Source organism: Sparus aurata, chromosome 23, assembly GCF_900880675.1.
Source record: "Sparus aurata chromosome 23, fSpaAur1.1, whole genome shotgun sequence".
Taxonomy (NCBI): domain Eukaryota; kingdom Metazoa; phylum Chordata; class Actinopteri; order Spariformes; family Sparidae; genus Sparus; species Sparus aurata.
The window spans coordinates 28,418,578-28,433,701 of NC_044209.1; the positions used below are offsets into that span (position 1 = coordinate 28,418,578).

General features: G+C 38.7%; 2 protein-coding genes across 2 annotated transcripts; both read left to right on the forward strand.

Moving 5' to 3' along the window:
• Positions 1 to 15: 15 nt before the first annotated feature.
• On the forward strand, positions 16 to 742 carry LOC115575921 (UPF0722 protein C11orf88 homolog). Its single transcript, XM_030408342.1, has one exon. The coding sequence runs from the start codon at positions 25 to 27 to the stop codon at positions 547 to 549; it is 525 nt and encodes a 174-aa protein (XP_030264202.1). The 5' UTR covers positions 16 to 24; the 3' UTR covers positions 550 to 742.
• A 4,850-nt stretch (positions 743 to 5,592) lies between these two features.
• On the forward strand, positions 5,593 to 13,179 carry LOC115575915 (GTPase IMAP family member 8-like). Its single transcript, XM_030408337.1, has 3 exons — positions 5,593 to 5,631; positions 10,956 to 11,514; positions 11,642 to 13,179. The coding sequence occupies exons 2-3, from the start codon at positions 10,974 to 10,976 to the stop codon at positions 12,454 to 12,456; spliced, it is 1,356 nt and encodes a 451-aa protein (XP_030264197.1). The 5' UTR covers positions 5,593 to 5,631; positions 10,956 to 10,973; the 3' UTR covers positions 12,457 to 13,179.
• The last annotated feature ends 1,945 nt before the right edge of the window (positions 13,180 to 15,124 follow it).

Here is a 15,124-nt window from a genome sequence, read left to right on the forward strand (position 1 = left end):
TAGTGCTGTTTCCATGGTGACCGCATGACAACACCAGCACGCTTTACTCGTTTATTTTTAAATCCTGTTAACTGTTACAGTAAAATGTCCGCCCCAGCTGAGGCTCCACAGCAGGAGGACTTTGATAAGTTCTTCACCGTGTTTGACGGCTCTTCTCCGGAGGATGTGTCGCACGCCAGGCAGCTGTGGAGCTCCCTGTCCCTCCTGCCGCCGCTGGAGTCCCGGCTGGTGTCGGCGGACATCCGCCAGAGACTGCCGGTGTCCCGGCCGCAGCGCAGCAGCACCGCCGGCCCCAAACTCGTCGCACCTGTGCCGCCCAGCGTCCCCGCTCTCCGGCAGAGACAAGAGGAGAGACAGCGGTATGTGGCCATGGCCGACCAGAGGAGGGAGATCCTGGCCCTGCTGGGGAGGCAGAGGGAGCAGAGGATCCAGAAGGAGCTGATCTCTGCGGACTTTAAACCCAAGATGAAGATCAGCAGGGACAAAATAGTGAAGTTACAACATTCAGACTCTGAGATGGACCAGGAGCTGGTCAGGCAGCTGCAGTAGGACATCAATAAGTATGTTAAAAATTAAAGTAATTGATAAGTTCAGTCCCCAAACAGCAGAAACTCTCTCAAAATATCCTGAAAAGTAACAAGGTGTACAGAAAACTACACCTTCAACCAAGGATTTCATTTTCACTCTGTCCATTACTTTCTCAATAAACTGATTAGTTGTCAGAAAATGGTGAAAAATGTCATCAGTGATGCCTTTATATGTGTGTTTTTAATGACGAAGATTAAAGTATTAATTGCAGACCACATTTTTGGATTTTAATTGAATATTTTAACATGAGAGGACTCAAGGAGCCGTTTATTAAATACTGAATCATCAGATTGTATTCTGGAAGTGGTGCTGCTGTGAGCCGGAGCCGGTACACAGCGGTTTGCTTCAACCAGCATTACATAACGTGAAGTGAAGCCTGTGTGGATATTCAAATTCCAAATATCCAGTGGAGACGGCCAAACCATAATAGGATAAGAAGAGGCCTGGTGAATGTTGACTTTAGCTAATTTGGTTAAAGTTGTCAAAGCACAAAGAGCATACAGAAGCCCGTCGTCCATAAAGGCTCCTTAACCTCCAGTATCCATGTAATTCCCCCTTAAGTGGCTTTAAACTGAACCTCCACCTCAGATCTCTCTTGAGAATCAACAGTCCACTTCTGTACCATAAGTTTATAGTTTCTCCACTGTTTAAGAATAGCACGTGATTTACTTGATGGGAGCAGAGGTATATTTAGATATGATATATGTGACAGTTTGGAACATACTGAAGATGGATGAGGAGCAGGAAAAGTGGATTATCTTTCTACACGGTGAAACTTTTACCAGCCACCTTAAAAGGTCAAGTGTGTGAGACTGAGGAGGATTTATTGGTAGAAGTGGATTATAATCATGGTTGCAGGAAACTAATAAACCTGTTTTTGTCATCTTAAAATGAGCAGAAGGAGCAGGTTCTCTTCTATAATCCACAATGTTACACTGCCATGTTTTTCTACAGTAGCCCAGAATGGACAAACCAGACAGACACTAGTTCTATAGACAGGCTTTCGTGTTTTTCCAACCCAATATCCAGTATAAATGTTGGGTACATTCGTGCTAAACCGCAGATAAATTCAAACTTCAAACTTTATTTTGCAACTTTACATTTGTTTAATGTGATTTTCTATTTCTCTCTCGTCATCCACATGGTTTATAGTCAGGAAAGCATCACGTTTGGCTTTAAATACCTGTTCTGGTCCCGCAGGATCAGGATGGAGATGGTCTGACTTCCCAAGAAAAATAGCTGGTTATTGGCGCCACAAAACGGATGGAAATGTCTTTAGGTCACCTTAAAAATATCCACTAGTGTGACTTGAAAGGTGGCTAATAAACATTTAATGTAGGGTAGGAAAAGACACCAGGGTGAGTGTGACCAAGAATCCCTAACTTCTACAAAAGAAAAGACCTCCAAAACATAAACAGGAGAAAAAGAAACCATTAAAAGGCTTCTCAGCTCTACAACCTCCTGGGCCGCTTTCTCTAGAAGTCATTAACTCTGCCATCACTACTCTGTGCAGCAGTCTGGTCCAGATGGGGAGTCGGGAGTGAAGCCAGCTTGGGCAGGTACCATTTTAAATTTGGCACATCTGTCTCCGAGCCAATCAGTGGCCACTTCCTGCAACTCATAGATCAGCGAGTAGCAGCCACAAGAAACAGCAAGACGCAGCGAGTTTCAAACGGCTGTCTTTATAAATCCCTCTCCTTCTTCTCCATCATCATAAACACAGAGAAAACTGCAGGATAAAAACAGAAGACATACAAAATCTTTCCATGTAGTTCCACAAACAATTCATATATAAATCATGTTCACATATTAATCACGTTTCAAACCCAGTACAAATCATTTTAACAGGCTAATAATGAGTTACCAATGAAATATGACAAGTGTGACTTGCACCACCTACTAAAAAGTCAACATAAGTTTGTTTATCAAGTTTATTGAGACTCCTAAAGCGTTGTCAGTGAGCTTCAAGAACAAGTTCATAGGCTCTCAGAACAGCCCCTTTAACTGTCTCATAATCCGTACTTTGCCCAATGCTTAAAGCAGAGTAAGCCTCCTGCACTTTCCCCACCAAAACACTTTGTAAAAGCAATGTCCACGTAAGCTCAGGCCATTTTGAAAGTGTAGCCACACGTTCAAAATGTGGGAAATACTTTTCAACATCTTTCTCTACAAAAGGAGGAACCAGTCGCATGTTTCTAGCTGCATCAAACGCAGACGACTCAACGAGAGGGACGCAACAAAGCAGCATGATTAAGTTCCAGTTCTTTGAGGAAACGCTCATTTGCTTTTCTTTTAGCAACAGCTCCTCTTGCTTATCTTGTAGTTGCAATTCTTGTAAGGCTAATTCCTTAATCCTCAACTCAACAGCAACATCTGTTTGAGGAGGCTTTGAGAAAGTTTCTTGAGAAGCTGGTTTATGGAGGCACAGACTTTAACACACCTTTCTCAGTCAACATAGCCTACAAGTGAAACTCTCGCCAAAATACAACCAAGGCTTTTTTTGTGAATGCTTCATGTAAAAGCATAGTTATGATGAAAGAGGCACTTTTAAGATTTACCGTACTTTCGTTTTCTGGTCAAACTTTTTTTATGATAGCATCAAAATCTCTATTTTTAAATTACTAAGAAGGCTCGACACAACATGAAACTTTGCTGGTAGTATCACCAGGGTCTCTACACATGAACACGAGCATTGAGAACATTGTTTGTGTACACAGAGTTTACTAAAAAGAAGGTTTTTGAACAACTCACGTTGGCAGATGTTTCTTCCCCAACAATCAATGCAGCCAAAGTAACATTTATTGCACAAATATAGACAAACTATAGATAACAAAGAAAACCAAAGGTGGAGGCTGGTGGCATGACAGCAGAGCGAGAGAGAGCGAGTGGGCGGAGCCTCCCAGCAGGTGCCTGAGATCAGGAGGGAATAAAGGGGAGGAGCTTCTGATCACCTGAAAAAGTGAGAGATTAACCTTGGCATAAGAACAAAATAAAAATAAGGAAGTTGCAATATGGACTCATATCTCACAGGATTCAAAAACAGAAAACCGAACAAAACAACGTACAAAACCGCTTCGAGCACACATGTCGCTGGGAGGAAAGCAGCGCGCAAAGCATCATAAAAACACACGAAGAAGAAACGGAGTTCCTGGTAACATTGGAGGTCGTGATCTCCGTGTTAAAACTTCTGACTTCAAACCTCAAAGCGTTCCAGGTGCAAGACGCCAAAAGTGAACAAAAAGTGAAAACCACACATGAGGGAACAGACACCCATGATTTCTTTTAGAATTGTATTTAAACACTTCACACTTCATTATAAACACTGTTGTCTACAAATACACCCTTGATATTTGGAAAAAGTAATGCAAGTAACAATAAAATAATACAATTGATAATAATAAAGAATAAATGATGATAAATAGACTAACAATAACAAATAAAAGCAGTAAAGGACGGTATGAAAACGCCATCACATGAGAGGAAGAGAGAAACAGATTAAAAGTGATGGAAAAAGAATGGAAAAAATTGAAAATAAAAGTGATTTAAAATATTAATTTCCATCATTAATTCAGTATTCATCAGGTTTTAACATCTTGTACATGTGGCTGGTGTAATGATGACACTTTGCCATAAGATGTCAGTGAAAACTCATTAATGGATTTCACCTGATACAGAACCTGAGTGTGTGTGTGTGTGTGTGAGTGTGTGTGTGTGTGTGTGTGTGAGTGTGTGTGTGTGTGTGTGTGTGTGTGTGTGTGTGTAGGTGTGTGTGTGTGTGTGTGAGTGTGTGTGTGTGTGTGTGTGTGTGTGTGTGTGTAGGTGTGTGTGTGTGTGTGTGTAGGTGTGTGTGTGTGTGTGTGTGTGTGTGTGTGTGTGTGTGTGTGTGCTACTAGAAGGCAAAGACTTTTATTCTAGATAAATAAAAGGTGTAAAGCTGAACTCGTTGTTAACAATCAGTGTGTCTGATGTGTTTCCTCCTGAGCTGATCCTCGACTGTCTCCACCTGATCATTCAGGTGTAATCCAGAGACTCTGCTGTGGTCGGTCGGTGGGAGATATCTCAGCCCGGCAGTGTCATCAAATCACTTTTTGCTTTATGATGATTTAAATTTTAACAGCGAGTGAATCATTGTAGTCGTGTAGTTTCTGAAATCTTCCTCCTCTCAGGGACCTGCAGAGAATAATAAAGACCAGGCGGAAGAAAAAAAACCTGTTGATCACAAACACTTAATTCCCAAACTGTCACTGCAACAATGCAACAATGCAATGCAATGTGAACAGAAGAGTTCACCCAAAGGCATATGGGACATTCCAAGGTCAACTGGAAGAAGATAAGTTGGTCTCATGAGACCAAAATGAGGGTTTTTGGCCATCAGACTACATGCAGTGTTTGGTAGACACCAAACACTGCATGTCATCACAAACACACGACCATCCCAACCGTGTAGCATGGTGATGGCAACGTCAAGCTGTTGGGATACTTCTTAGCAGAAATCCCGGGAGCCTTGTAAAGGTAGAAAGTAAAATTAATATATGAAGATATAATGAGATCCTATGTATATATAAATATATATAATATAAAACTTGTCAAGCTCACGAAAACTTTCAAACTCAAAAATCAGACATCGTTCTAACCTACTGGGTGTATCTCTCACTTCCTGCCGTCACTTCTTTCTCCTCTCAGTGCAACACACTTTCAGTTGTCAGACACTGGAAATAAGTGGAAACAAATATGTACATCCGGTATACACAATAAAACTACTGTACAGAATATCGTCCATGCATCTACGGGAACGTGAAAACAACAAATGCATTTCTGAAGAGAGCCAAATGCAAATTAAAGATATAGGTTTATACAAACTTCTCTCATGGTGGAATATTATTCAGTCTGCAAAAAAGGACGAATCCGGGGATTTAATTTTGAAAGTCATTTTGGGAAGTACCGTAGCTGTCTCTGTGCAACCCAACTGTTTAAAAAGTGAAAGCAACCGAGTGACAGATTTATTCTCGCGAACTCACCGCACAGGCTCCATTCTTCTCACAGGTCAGTGTGGTGCGTTTTTTCTTCTTTTCTGTCTTTTTGATATTAAGCATTCTCTTTGTTTCTTCATCCAATTTTTATCTGCTGTCTTAATTGTTAATTTATTTTGATAGCATTTGTGTATGTTTTCTTACTTTCATTTGTATGCAGCACACATTAAATAGTGTTCTTTCGGTCTATTCTATCATCGTTGGTTGTTTTACTTCCTTATTTCTTCATGTTCACTCTTACAGTGTAGTTTCTCTTGGCACATTTTTTTTTTTTTTTTGTCATTTTATGCTATTTGTTATTTAAAGTCATCACAAGGTTAAACTGTTTCCTGTACCAGACTAGAAAGAGAACTGTTTATGACCAGCATCATTCTGTTTGTTTTGACAATCGGGAGGACATATAGGGTGTGACAAAGGTTACAGCAGGGCCATTTTGTTTGTCCCAGTCACGGAAGCTGGTATCTGATGTAAGCCATCTTGTCCAACATTCCTGTGCATGAGCAGCAACTTTTACCATGTAACTAATTATAAGCTGTTTTTTTGTTGTTGTTGTTTTTGTTGTTGTTGTTTTTAAAGAGTCTAACAACGTAGAAATAATTCCTAACTCAAATTATTTCTACAACCATCACATACGAGATCATTCATTTAATTAAAAAACTCACAGGATGGTATGACAGAAGGCTTGTTTTTCACATTGGCAACATGTCCGCACTTGCTTTCGCTGTCATGATGTAAGGTGTGTACAAGTAAGAAGGTAGATTTGTGTCTTTATTATTCAATCAAAAAAAAAGTTTGCTTCAATCAAAATATATATTTTCAATGAAAAAAACCTTCACAACCAAAAAAACCCTTTTCAATCAAAGAAAAAAAGTGTTTGAATGCAAAAATATAGTTGAGACTCAAAAAAATGCATTTGAACTATGTTTTTCTTTGATTGAAAATATTTTCTTTGATAGAAGTAAAGGTTTTTTTGTTTGAAGCAACTTTTTTGATTGAAGTAATACTGTTTTGTGTTTGGGCCATATTATGGGTAGGACATTTGTGTCTTTATAATTCAACCAAAAAAGAAGTTGCTTCAAACAAAAAAAAATATTTTCCATAAAAAAATCACTTCAATCAAAAAAAAAACTTTTTCAATCATAGAAAAAAAGTTTTTGAATGCAAAAAAATATTTGAGACTCAAAAAATTGCATTTGAACACTTTTTTTTTGATTGAAAATGTTTTCTTTGATTGAAGTAATCTTTTTTGTGTTTGGGCCATATTATGGGTAGGACATTTGTGTCTTAATTATTCAATCCCAAAAAAGTTGCTTCAATCAAAAAAAATGTTCAAATGCAAAAATAAAATTGAATCCCCCCCTAAAAAAATAATAATTTGAAATGTTGTTGTTTTTTATTGAAAATATTTTTTTTCGATTTGAAGTGATTTTTTTCTGTGAATGAAGTGAAGAAAGTTTTGAAGTCGTTTTTTTTTTATTGAATTATTTTGACACAAACATCCCGCAGTGTGCGGGTGCTTCCCCATTGGTCAGACATGTTTGAGTGACAAGTGTCTACACCAACGACGTCTTTCTGACAAGGAAGTCATGGCCGCCAGCAAGCCAGGGAGCAGTGGTGGTGGAGTTGTTGTTAACTACAGCATTAAAATGATTGGTGTCATGTTATTAGCCTACTCTGTTTGATATTTCAATTAAACATGAAGCTTGCTAACTTAGTTCACGTTGACTAATTTGTGTGATGGTGTTAGATATCTAACGCCGTCATATCGTCAGGCAGGCTAGCTGGTAACGTTAGCCGATGGCCCTGCACACTGAATGACCTAAGTACAGAGGCTTGCTATGTGCAAGTGCTATGTTATGTTATAATAAGTAACGTCATTAGTGGTTAAACAACAGCCCACAGTGCTGCCTGTTTAGCAGCAACAGATCATGCAGAGCCTGAGTCTTCTCACACAGCGCAGTGGATTACTGCGGTCAAGCCAGCCGTGGTTCGCGTTTGCTTGGTCAAATCAGCCTCAGGTTGTTTTCTACTAGTGCGTGAATCTATTAACATTTACGGTAATCGTAATGAAACCCACCTTTGACGTGGAATAAAACGCTTATTTTCCATAAGTAGTCCATGATTCACCACTGAACTTAGTACTTCCTAGACTACATGCATGCATAATATGAAGTACTTTTACTGTGTACTGTTTGAGTAATCCCATGTCAAAATCCTTAACAGAGTACAAGGATAATAAGGATGGTTCGCCCTTTTTGTTAAGTAAAAGATCAGAGTATTTCCTCCAACACTGTGTAATTCTGAAACTTGGATTCATGAGTAGGTCTTTTTACAGTCATAACACCCCAAGCATATATGGCCATGGATACAACTTGAGAATTCAGCTGACCATCTGCCAGCAGACATTATGACTGTGGTTGACTTGGAGCAGAAGAGATTACATACCTTGCTTGTGTCAAAGAGCAGTGAAATGTGTATCCAAACAATGAGCTTAAGTTACATTTTTAAATATACTCAATTAAGTTAATTTAAGCTTGCCAATTGTATATATTATGGAAACATCTAGTTTATTTATCAAAACATCATACTGTTATTTTGACTTTTTGGTTGAAATGTACCCCTCATTATAGAATGACCCAATACCTCTGTGTCTGTGTGTTAAACTGTGTCTTAATTCATCTGCTTTACATGCTTTATACAGGTCGGTTAAATCATATTGACAGATAATATTAGCATATTATGTGTGTTTACTATGAATATGTACATTTGTTTAAATTTAAATATGTAAGGATACTAACTAAGTTTTTTTAAGCATATTTGAAAATGCAAGGATTGCTCCAACAGTACACAGTAAAAGTATTTCATATTATGCATGCAAGTAGTCTAGGAAGTATTAAGTTCAGCAGTATATGAATCATAGACTACTTATGGAAAATAAGCTTTTCATTCCACGTCAGAGTTGGGTGAAATATCCTTTTTTTTTTTCTGTCGTCCTTTACTTAGAAATCCGGACGCATACCTTCGTGATACCTTCAGTTCATTACCGGGAATAATTAGTTGTAAAAGTAGCCTATCGTAATTTTCACTGGTCTGACTGTGAGACTGCAGTCTGCCCCATATATATATATATATATATATATATATATATATATATATATATATATATATATATATATATATATATATATATGTGTAAGGGATAATGCCCGACGAGGTGTCCATAAACAGGAGTTAATGGACGACGCGGAGGCCTAAGAACCGTCCGTTGCCTCCGCGAAGTCCATTAACTTCTGTTTATGGACACCTCGAAGGGCATTATCCCGCTTATACCATGGTCACTTGCCAAAGAAAAGAAATTCGGACCATTAATTTACATTTTCATGCGTTTTACAATCAAAATATAAAGTTTTTCACAAGCCATAACTTGGTTTCCCTGGTAACGCCTGAGGGTTTGACTAATACCTGGAACAGTCATTACTCTCCCGTAAGATTCTTATGCAACGGAGACGTTGTTCACTCCTCCAGTAAATAGGACGGACCATAGATGCGACTTGGCAACGGGAGATATTCTAGTCCGCTCAGCGATGAGCCAGAAAGCTAACGCTATGCTAGCAAGATTCAAAGTCAATAACATTGCGTACGGTTGACAAACAGTAAATATAATTTGACAGTATGCTAGCTAACATGATTAGCTAGCAAACCAGTCATGTCATTGTCCCCAAATCAATAGCAAGATTTTCACGAACAAATGACCGGCCGTGTGTAACGTTACTGTAGCCGCAGCCTGAGGCAGAGAGCCGAACAGCTAACAGGATGTGAGATTATTCGCGTATCAGTAAATTTAGAGGGGAAGTGAACTTTATGCAGCTTGTGTGTTACAGTCGCCACCCTGTGGTGTTCAGAGGATAAGACACTGAAGGACTGACGGACTGCACTCAGTGCTGGAAATAAAATATTCAGATTTATACCATGGTCTGGGGGAATACTCGACTCTGATTGGCTGCAGGGTGTCCATTAACCCCTGATATATGGACACCTACTAAGTAGTTCCAGTCAAATTGACTGTTCACCGCTGTAAATTAATGCGCTAGCTGGTGTATCAAATCTGAATATTATATTTCCAGCACTGAGTGCAGTCTGTCAGTCCTTCAGTGTCTTATCCTCAGAACACCACAGGGTGGCGACTGTAACACACAAGCTGCAGAAAGTTCACTTCCCCTCTAAATTTACTGATACGCGAATAATCTCACATCCCGTTCGCTGTTCAACTCTCTGCTTCAGGCTGCGGCCACAGTAACGTTACTCACGGCCGGTCATTTGTTCGTGAAAATCTTGCTATTGATTTGGGGACAATGACATGACTGGTTAGTTAGCTAATCATGTTAGCTAGCATACTGTCAAATTATATTTACTGTTTGTCAACCGTACGCAATGTTATTGACTTTGAATCTTGCTAGCATAACGTTAGCTTTCTGACTCATCGCTGAGCGGACTAGAATATCTCCCGTTGCCAAGTCGTATCTATGGTCCGTCCTATTTACTGGAGGAGTGAACAACGTCTCTGTTGCATAAGAATCTTACTGGAGGGTAATGATTGTTCCAGGTATTAGTCAAACCCTCAGGCGTTACCAGGGAAACCAAGTTATGGCTTGTGAAAAACTTTATATTTTGATTGTAAAACGCATGAAAATGTAAATTAATGGTCCGAATTTATTTTCTTTGGCAAGTGACCATGGTATAAGCGGGATAATGCCCGACGAGGTGTCCATAAACAGAAGTTAATGGACTTCGCGGAGGCAACCATCCTCCGCTGCGCGTCGGACGGTTCTTAGGCCTCCGCGTCGTCAATTAACTCCTGTTTATGGACACCTCGTCGGGCATTATCCCTTACTTGATACACCAGCTAGCGCATTAATTTACAGCGGTGAACAGTCAATTTGACTGGAACTACTTAGTAGGTGTCCATATATCAGGGGTTAATGGACACCCTGCAGCCAATCAGAATCGAGTATTCCCCCAGACCATGGTATATATATATACATATATATGTATGTATGTATGTATGTATGTATGTATGTATGTATGTGTATATATATATATATATATATATATATGTATATATATATATATATATATATATATATATATATATATATATATATATATATATATATATATATATATATATATATATATATATATATATATGTATGTATGTATGTATGTATATATATATATATTACGATGAATTGAAGTCTATGTTCAGAACAGCGGGGTTTCAGAAAGGTGGGGTGTAATCCTTTTAGACTTTCTAACCTCTTTCTGTTGTCTCACCAGTATTTGTGTTTCTCAAACATGGATCCAGACCCAGATCTCACCCTCATCCTTCTGGGAAACGCAGGAGTTGGTAAAAGTGCTTCAGGAAACACCATTCTGGGACAACCAGAGTTTGAAGCAAAAAAATCGTTCACATCAGTGACAACACAGATCTGTAAAAAAACAGGAAATGTGTTTGGAAAGCGGATATTAGTGGTTGACACGCCGGGAATATTTGGATCAGAGAGTGAGATTAAGACCTGCTGTCTGGAGCTCCTGCAGTCCTCCACACCTTGTTTGTTCCTGGTGGTGGTTAAAATAGATCGATTCACCATCGAGCAGAAAAACGCTGTGGAGAAAGTCATCAGAGTCATCGGAGATGATGATTTCAAAAACTGTTACCTGCTCTTTACAGGACAAGGTGATTTAGGTAACATGACATTGGATGATTTCATCGATCAAGATCCAAACGGTCCCCTTCGACCTCTTGTTGACAAGTTTGAAGGGAGATATCATGCTTTTGAAAATGCAGATGGAGGACAGGAACAAGTCAGAGAGCTTCTTGAGAAGATCAAAAACGGTCAGTAATGATCTGTGTCTGAAAATTATTGTTTTTTGTCTGTCTATTACCCTAATCCTGACTTCAGTTACTCCCCCAAGCACTAACACACATGAGTCCATTTCTGACATGTCTTGAAATCCTTTAGGCCTTCCTGCAAATCCTTCTGGCCATCTTGGACATTCCTCTGTTCGTCCCGCGAATCCTTCTGACGTCCCTGGGAATCCATCTGACCTTCCTGCAAGGAGGATTGTGCTCCTCGGTCTACCTGGAGCTGGAAAAAGTTCAACAGGAAACACCATCCTGGGATCAGGCCAGTTTGATTCAGCTGTTGGCTTTAATTGTGTCACTGAAAACACTGTCTCTGGATCAGCCACAGTTGAGGGTCGTCTGGTCAAAGTGGTTGACACTCCAGGAATCACTGGAAAAGTAATGTCTCCCAGAAAGCTGTTTGGAGAGATCGTTAAGACAGTAGAAGAGGCTGCTCCAGGACCACATGCCTTTGTCATTGTGGTCAAACTAGCGAGAATCACTGAAACAGAGATCAAACTGTTTGAGCTACTTGAAAAACTCTTCGGCAAAGATGCTCCTAAGTATTCAGTGGTCCTTTTTACGTATGGAGATGAGCTTAAAAACAAGCCCATTTCTACACTGATCGAGAAAAACGAATATGTGTCACGTCTGGTCTCTAAGTGTGGTCATAGATACTGTGTGTTTGACAACACAAAGAGAAGCAACAGGAAGCAGGTTAAAGAGCTTCTGGTTAAAATAGATGACATATTTAGAGCTAATACAGGAAAGCACTACACCCCTGAGATGTTCTACAAGGTTCAGACCATACCAGTGAAAATATCCATAAATGTCAATAAGTTATTAGAATGGTTTAAACAGTTTCTCAAAGAAATGGATGCCCAATCAAGCGCTTCTCAATACAGGATGGCTCATGTTTCCCATCTTGTGTGATCTGCCATCTGCTGGCGACGCCATGACTGCAGTTACCAGTGTCTGTGACCTCAGCACACAAGTTGGATTAAACATGTTAAGTCATTGATAAAGGTACCTTATATGGAAGGCAAACTTAATGTTATTTAGATCAGATTTTAACAATAGCCAGAATGGAACATAAATAAACAGAAAAAAACTTGACCAATCAATAAAAACCTGCATTTATGAATTACAGACCAGTTAAATCATTAAAAAAAAAATTAAAATGAAAGCAGTGTTAGAGGTCAGGTCCCGATTCCCACCTGATATTGGATTGGATACTTCAACATGTACAAACAGAATATTGCACTGACTTTTAATACATTTTAACCCGTTACCCCTGTTGTAAGATAGAAATATAATATCTAGAGGACAGTGTTGGTATTGCTCAGAGATATCTCTCTTTTAAGTCAATTTGTAAGATTTTGTATCTTATCTGATTTCTTTTTATTTTAAATGATTTTTTAGTGAGTTAATTGCTTGTTCTGTTTTTTATTTGAATATCCTTTTGTACTTTTCATTCTTACAGTAGTCCTGAGTATTTGAGTGTTTTTGATTTGACCTACAACTTTGCGTTTTTAAAAATCAGCTTCACCTTCAGTCAGACGGGCATAAAGAGCTCCATCATTCATTACTTAAGTCAGTGGTTCCCAACCTTTTTTCCTTGAAGCCCCCCTTGCCTGTGTCAAAGACAAGCCAGGCCCCCCCGACCCCAACCCGCATACACTGAAAGAATAAAGTGATTAATTACAAACTTTTATTTGCAAAAATAAACAACAGTTATTCTCCTTGTTTTACAATGTATATAGATACATTTCTTCCTTTTTTGTGTCATCAGGTGTATCACACACAAACACACACACAGTTTACCTACCTACCTGCCTACCTCATAGGGGTGTTGGTGATAAATAGCTTAATGAATTTAAATGTGGACCAAAGATACATTCAATTTGGATTATAAAGACTTTTAATTATCCAGTTGGGTGTGGTATTGGGATTTTATACATTTAATGTGCACAAATATAATTTTGGTAACCTCACAACCTCAGAGCAGACAAAGTTGTGCGCCCCCCCTGCGATCTCTGGCGCCCCCCTAGGGGGGGCCCGGACCCCAGGTTGGGAACCACTGACTTAAGTAATCATCCATATATATCAATACAATTATCAGTTTGTTTATCATTCAGTGAACTTTGAATATTTAAGTGATGGGTTTTTGATTTTACACCTCTCCTGAAAATAATTATTATAACACCACATAATTAATTTAGTTTTTAACCTTCTTTGTTGTTCATAAACAGTTTAATTTGTTGATATCTTTATGTCTCTCATTTATTTAATCATGGTTTTATTTTTAATGAATGATCATAAACAGCACATATATGATTTGAGATAGTAATTATTTATGATGACATGTAAAGACACATTTTCTCACATAGATGATGATACATTTAAATTTCTTATGTTCTTCAACTAATTCAATAACATGTAATAACTGTGACTTCTGAACCTGTTCAAATATGTTAAATTATGTTGGTTTGCATGATTCTGTTATCTTGTTAATCATCTGACCAACTTGTTTGATTCAGTTGGTTTCATACAAATAAACATACATTTTTAATTCAATTATTGGATGTGTTGTCCTTTAATCGATATAAGAGGGTTTGGGTGATTTCTGACCATTTCATATTGAAAAAAAAAATGTCCTTAATATTGTTATCTACCTTCTCATTTCATTCTCACTAGTAAAACAAATATTTACCAAAACTTAAAACTATTCTTTTAAGTTTAGGCTCAGAGTGTGTTTGTTTTTTTTACCCCACCAACTGTAAGTCAGACTTTTCTCCAGCAGGTGGTACTGCAGCCATATGCTGGGATAGACTGCATCAACCCTGAACCATCAAGCAGGTTAGAGCTTTGAGGAATACAGTAGATGGATCCATATTGTTTCCTAATTTAATTGACAACGTATTTTTTTTTATAAACTTCTTTGATTCAGGCTGTTAGTAAACAGTAACAGTGAAAACAAGCTGAGAGAGAAAAACAATTAATATATAGACAGATTTCATCATCAGACATCAGACTTTAAAAGTGTTAATAACAACATTATGTTTCCGGTTGAGTTCTGCTATAATACAACAGTCCAACATAAACACTGCAGTCGAGGCAGAAAACTCCACACGGTCTACTGACACATCCAGGTTTACTGCTGACCTGTCAGCGACAGGCTCCAGCTGAAGGCCCAATCAATCAATATCAATCAAAGAAATTCAAGTCAAGTGAAGTCAAGTGACTGAGAGCAGCAGGACAAGCAGAGCAATGACGGTTACATTATTGTCCTGTGAAAAATCTGAAACTGTTTCGAGATTTTTCACAGGCCCAGTGGAACTGGAGACTGGAGGTTCAGGCTCAGACGAATGCACGTTACTACTATTGCCATCACTGCTACCATTAGACTCATGACTGGGACTATTAGAATTTGTTGTCTGGTGATCAGATGTTGACCACAGCAGGTAGACTCACCTAAAGGTCAGAGGGCTATTCCAGAAAGGAGGTTCAACAAACTCTGAGCCTCACCCTGAACTCTGAGTTGACTTACCCTGTGAAGTGAAACTCTGAGTTTTCAGTTCCAGAACAGCTTATCTGAGTT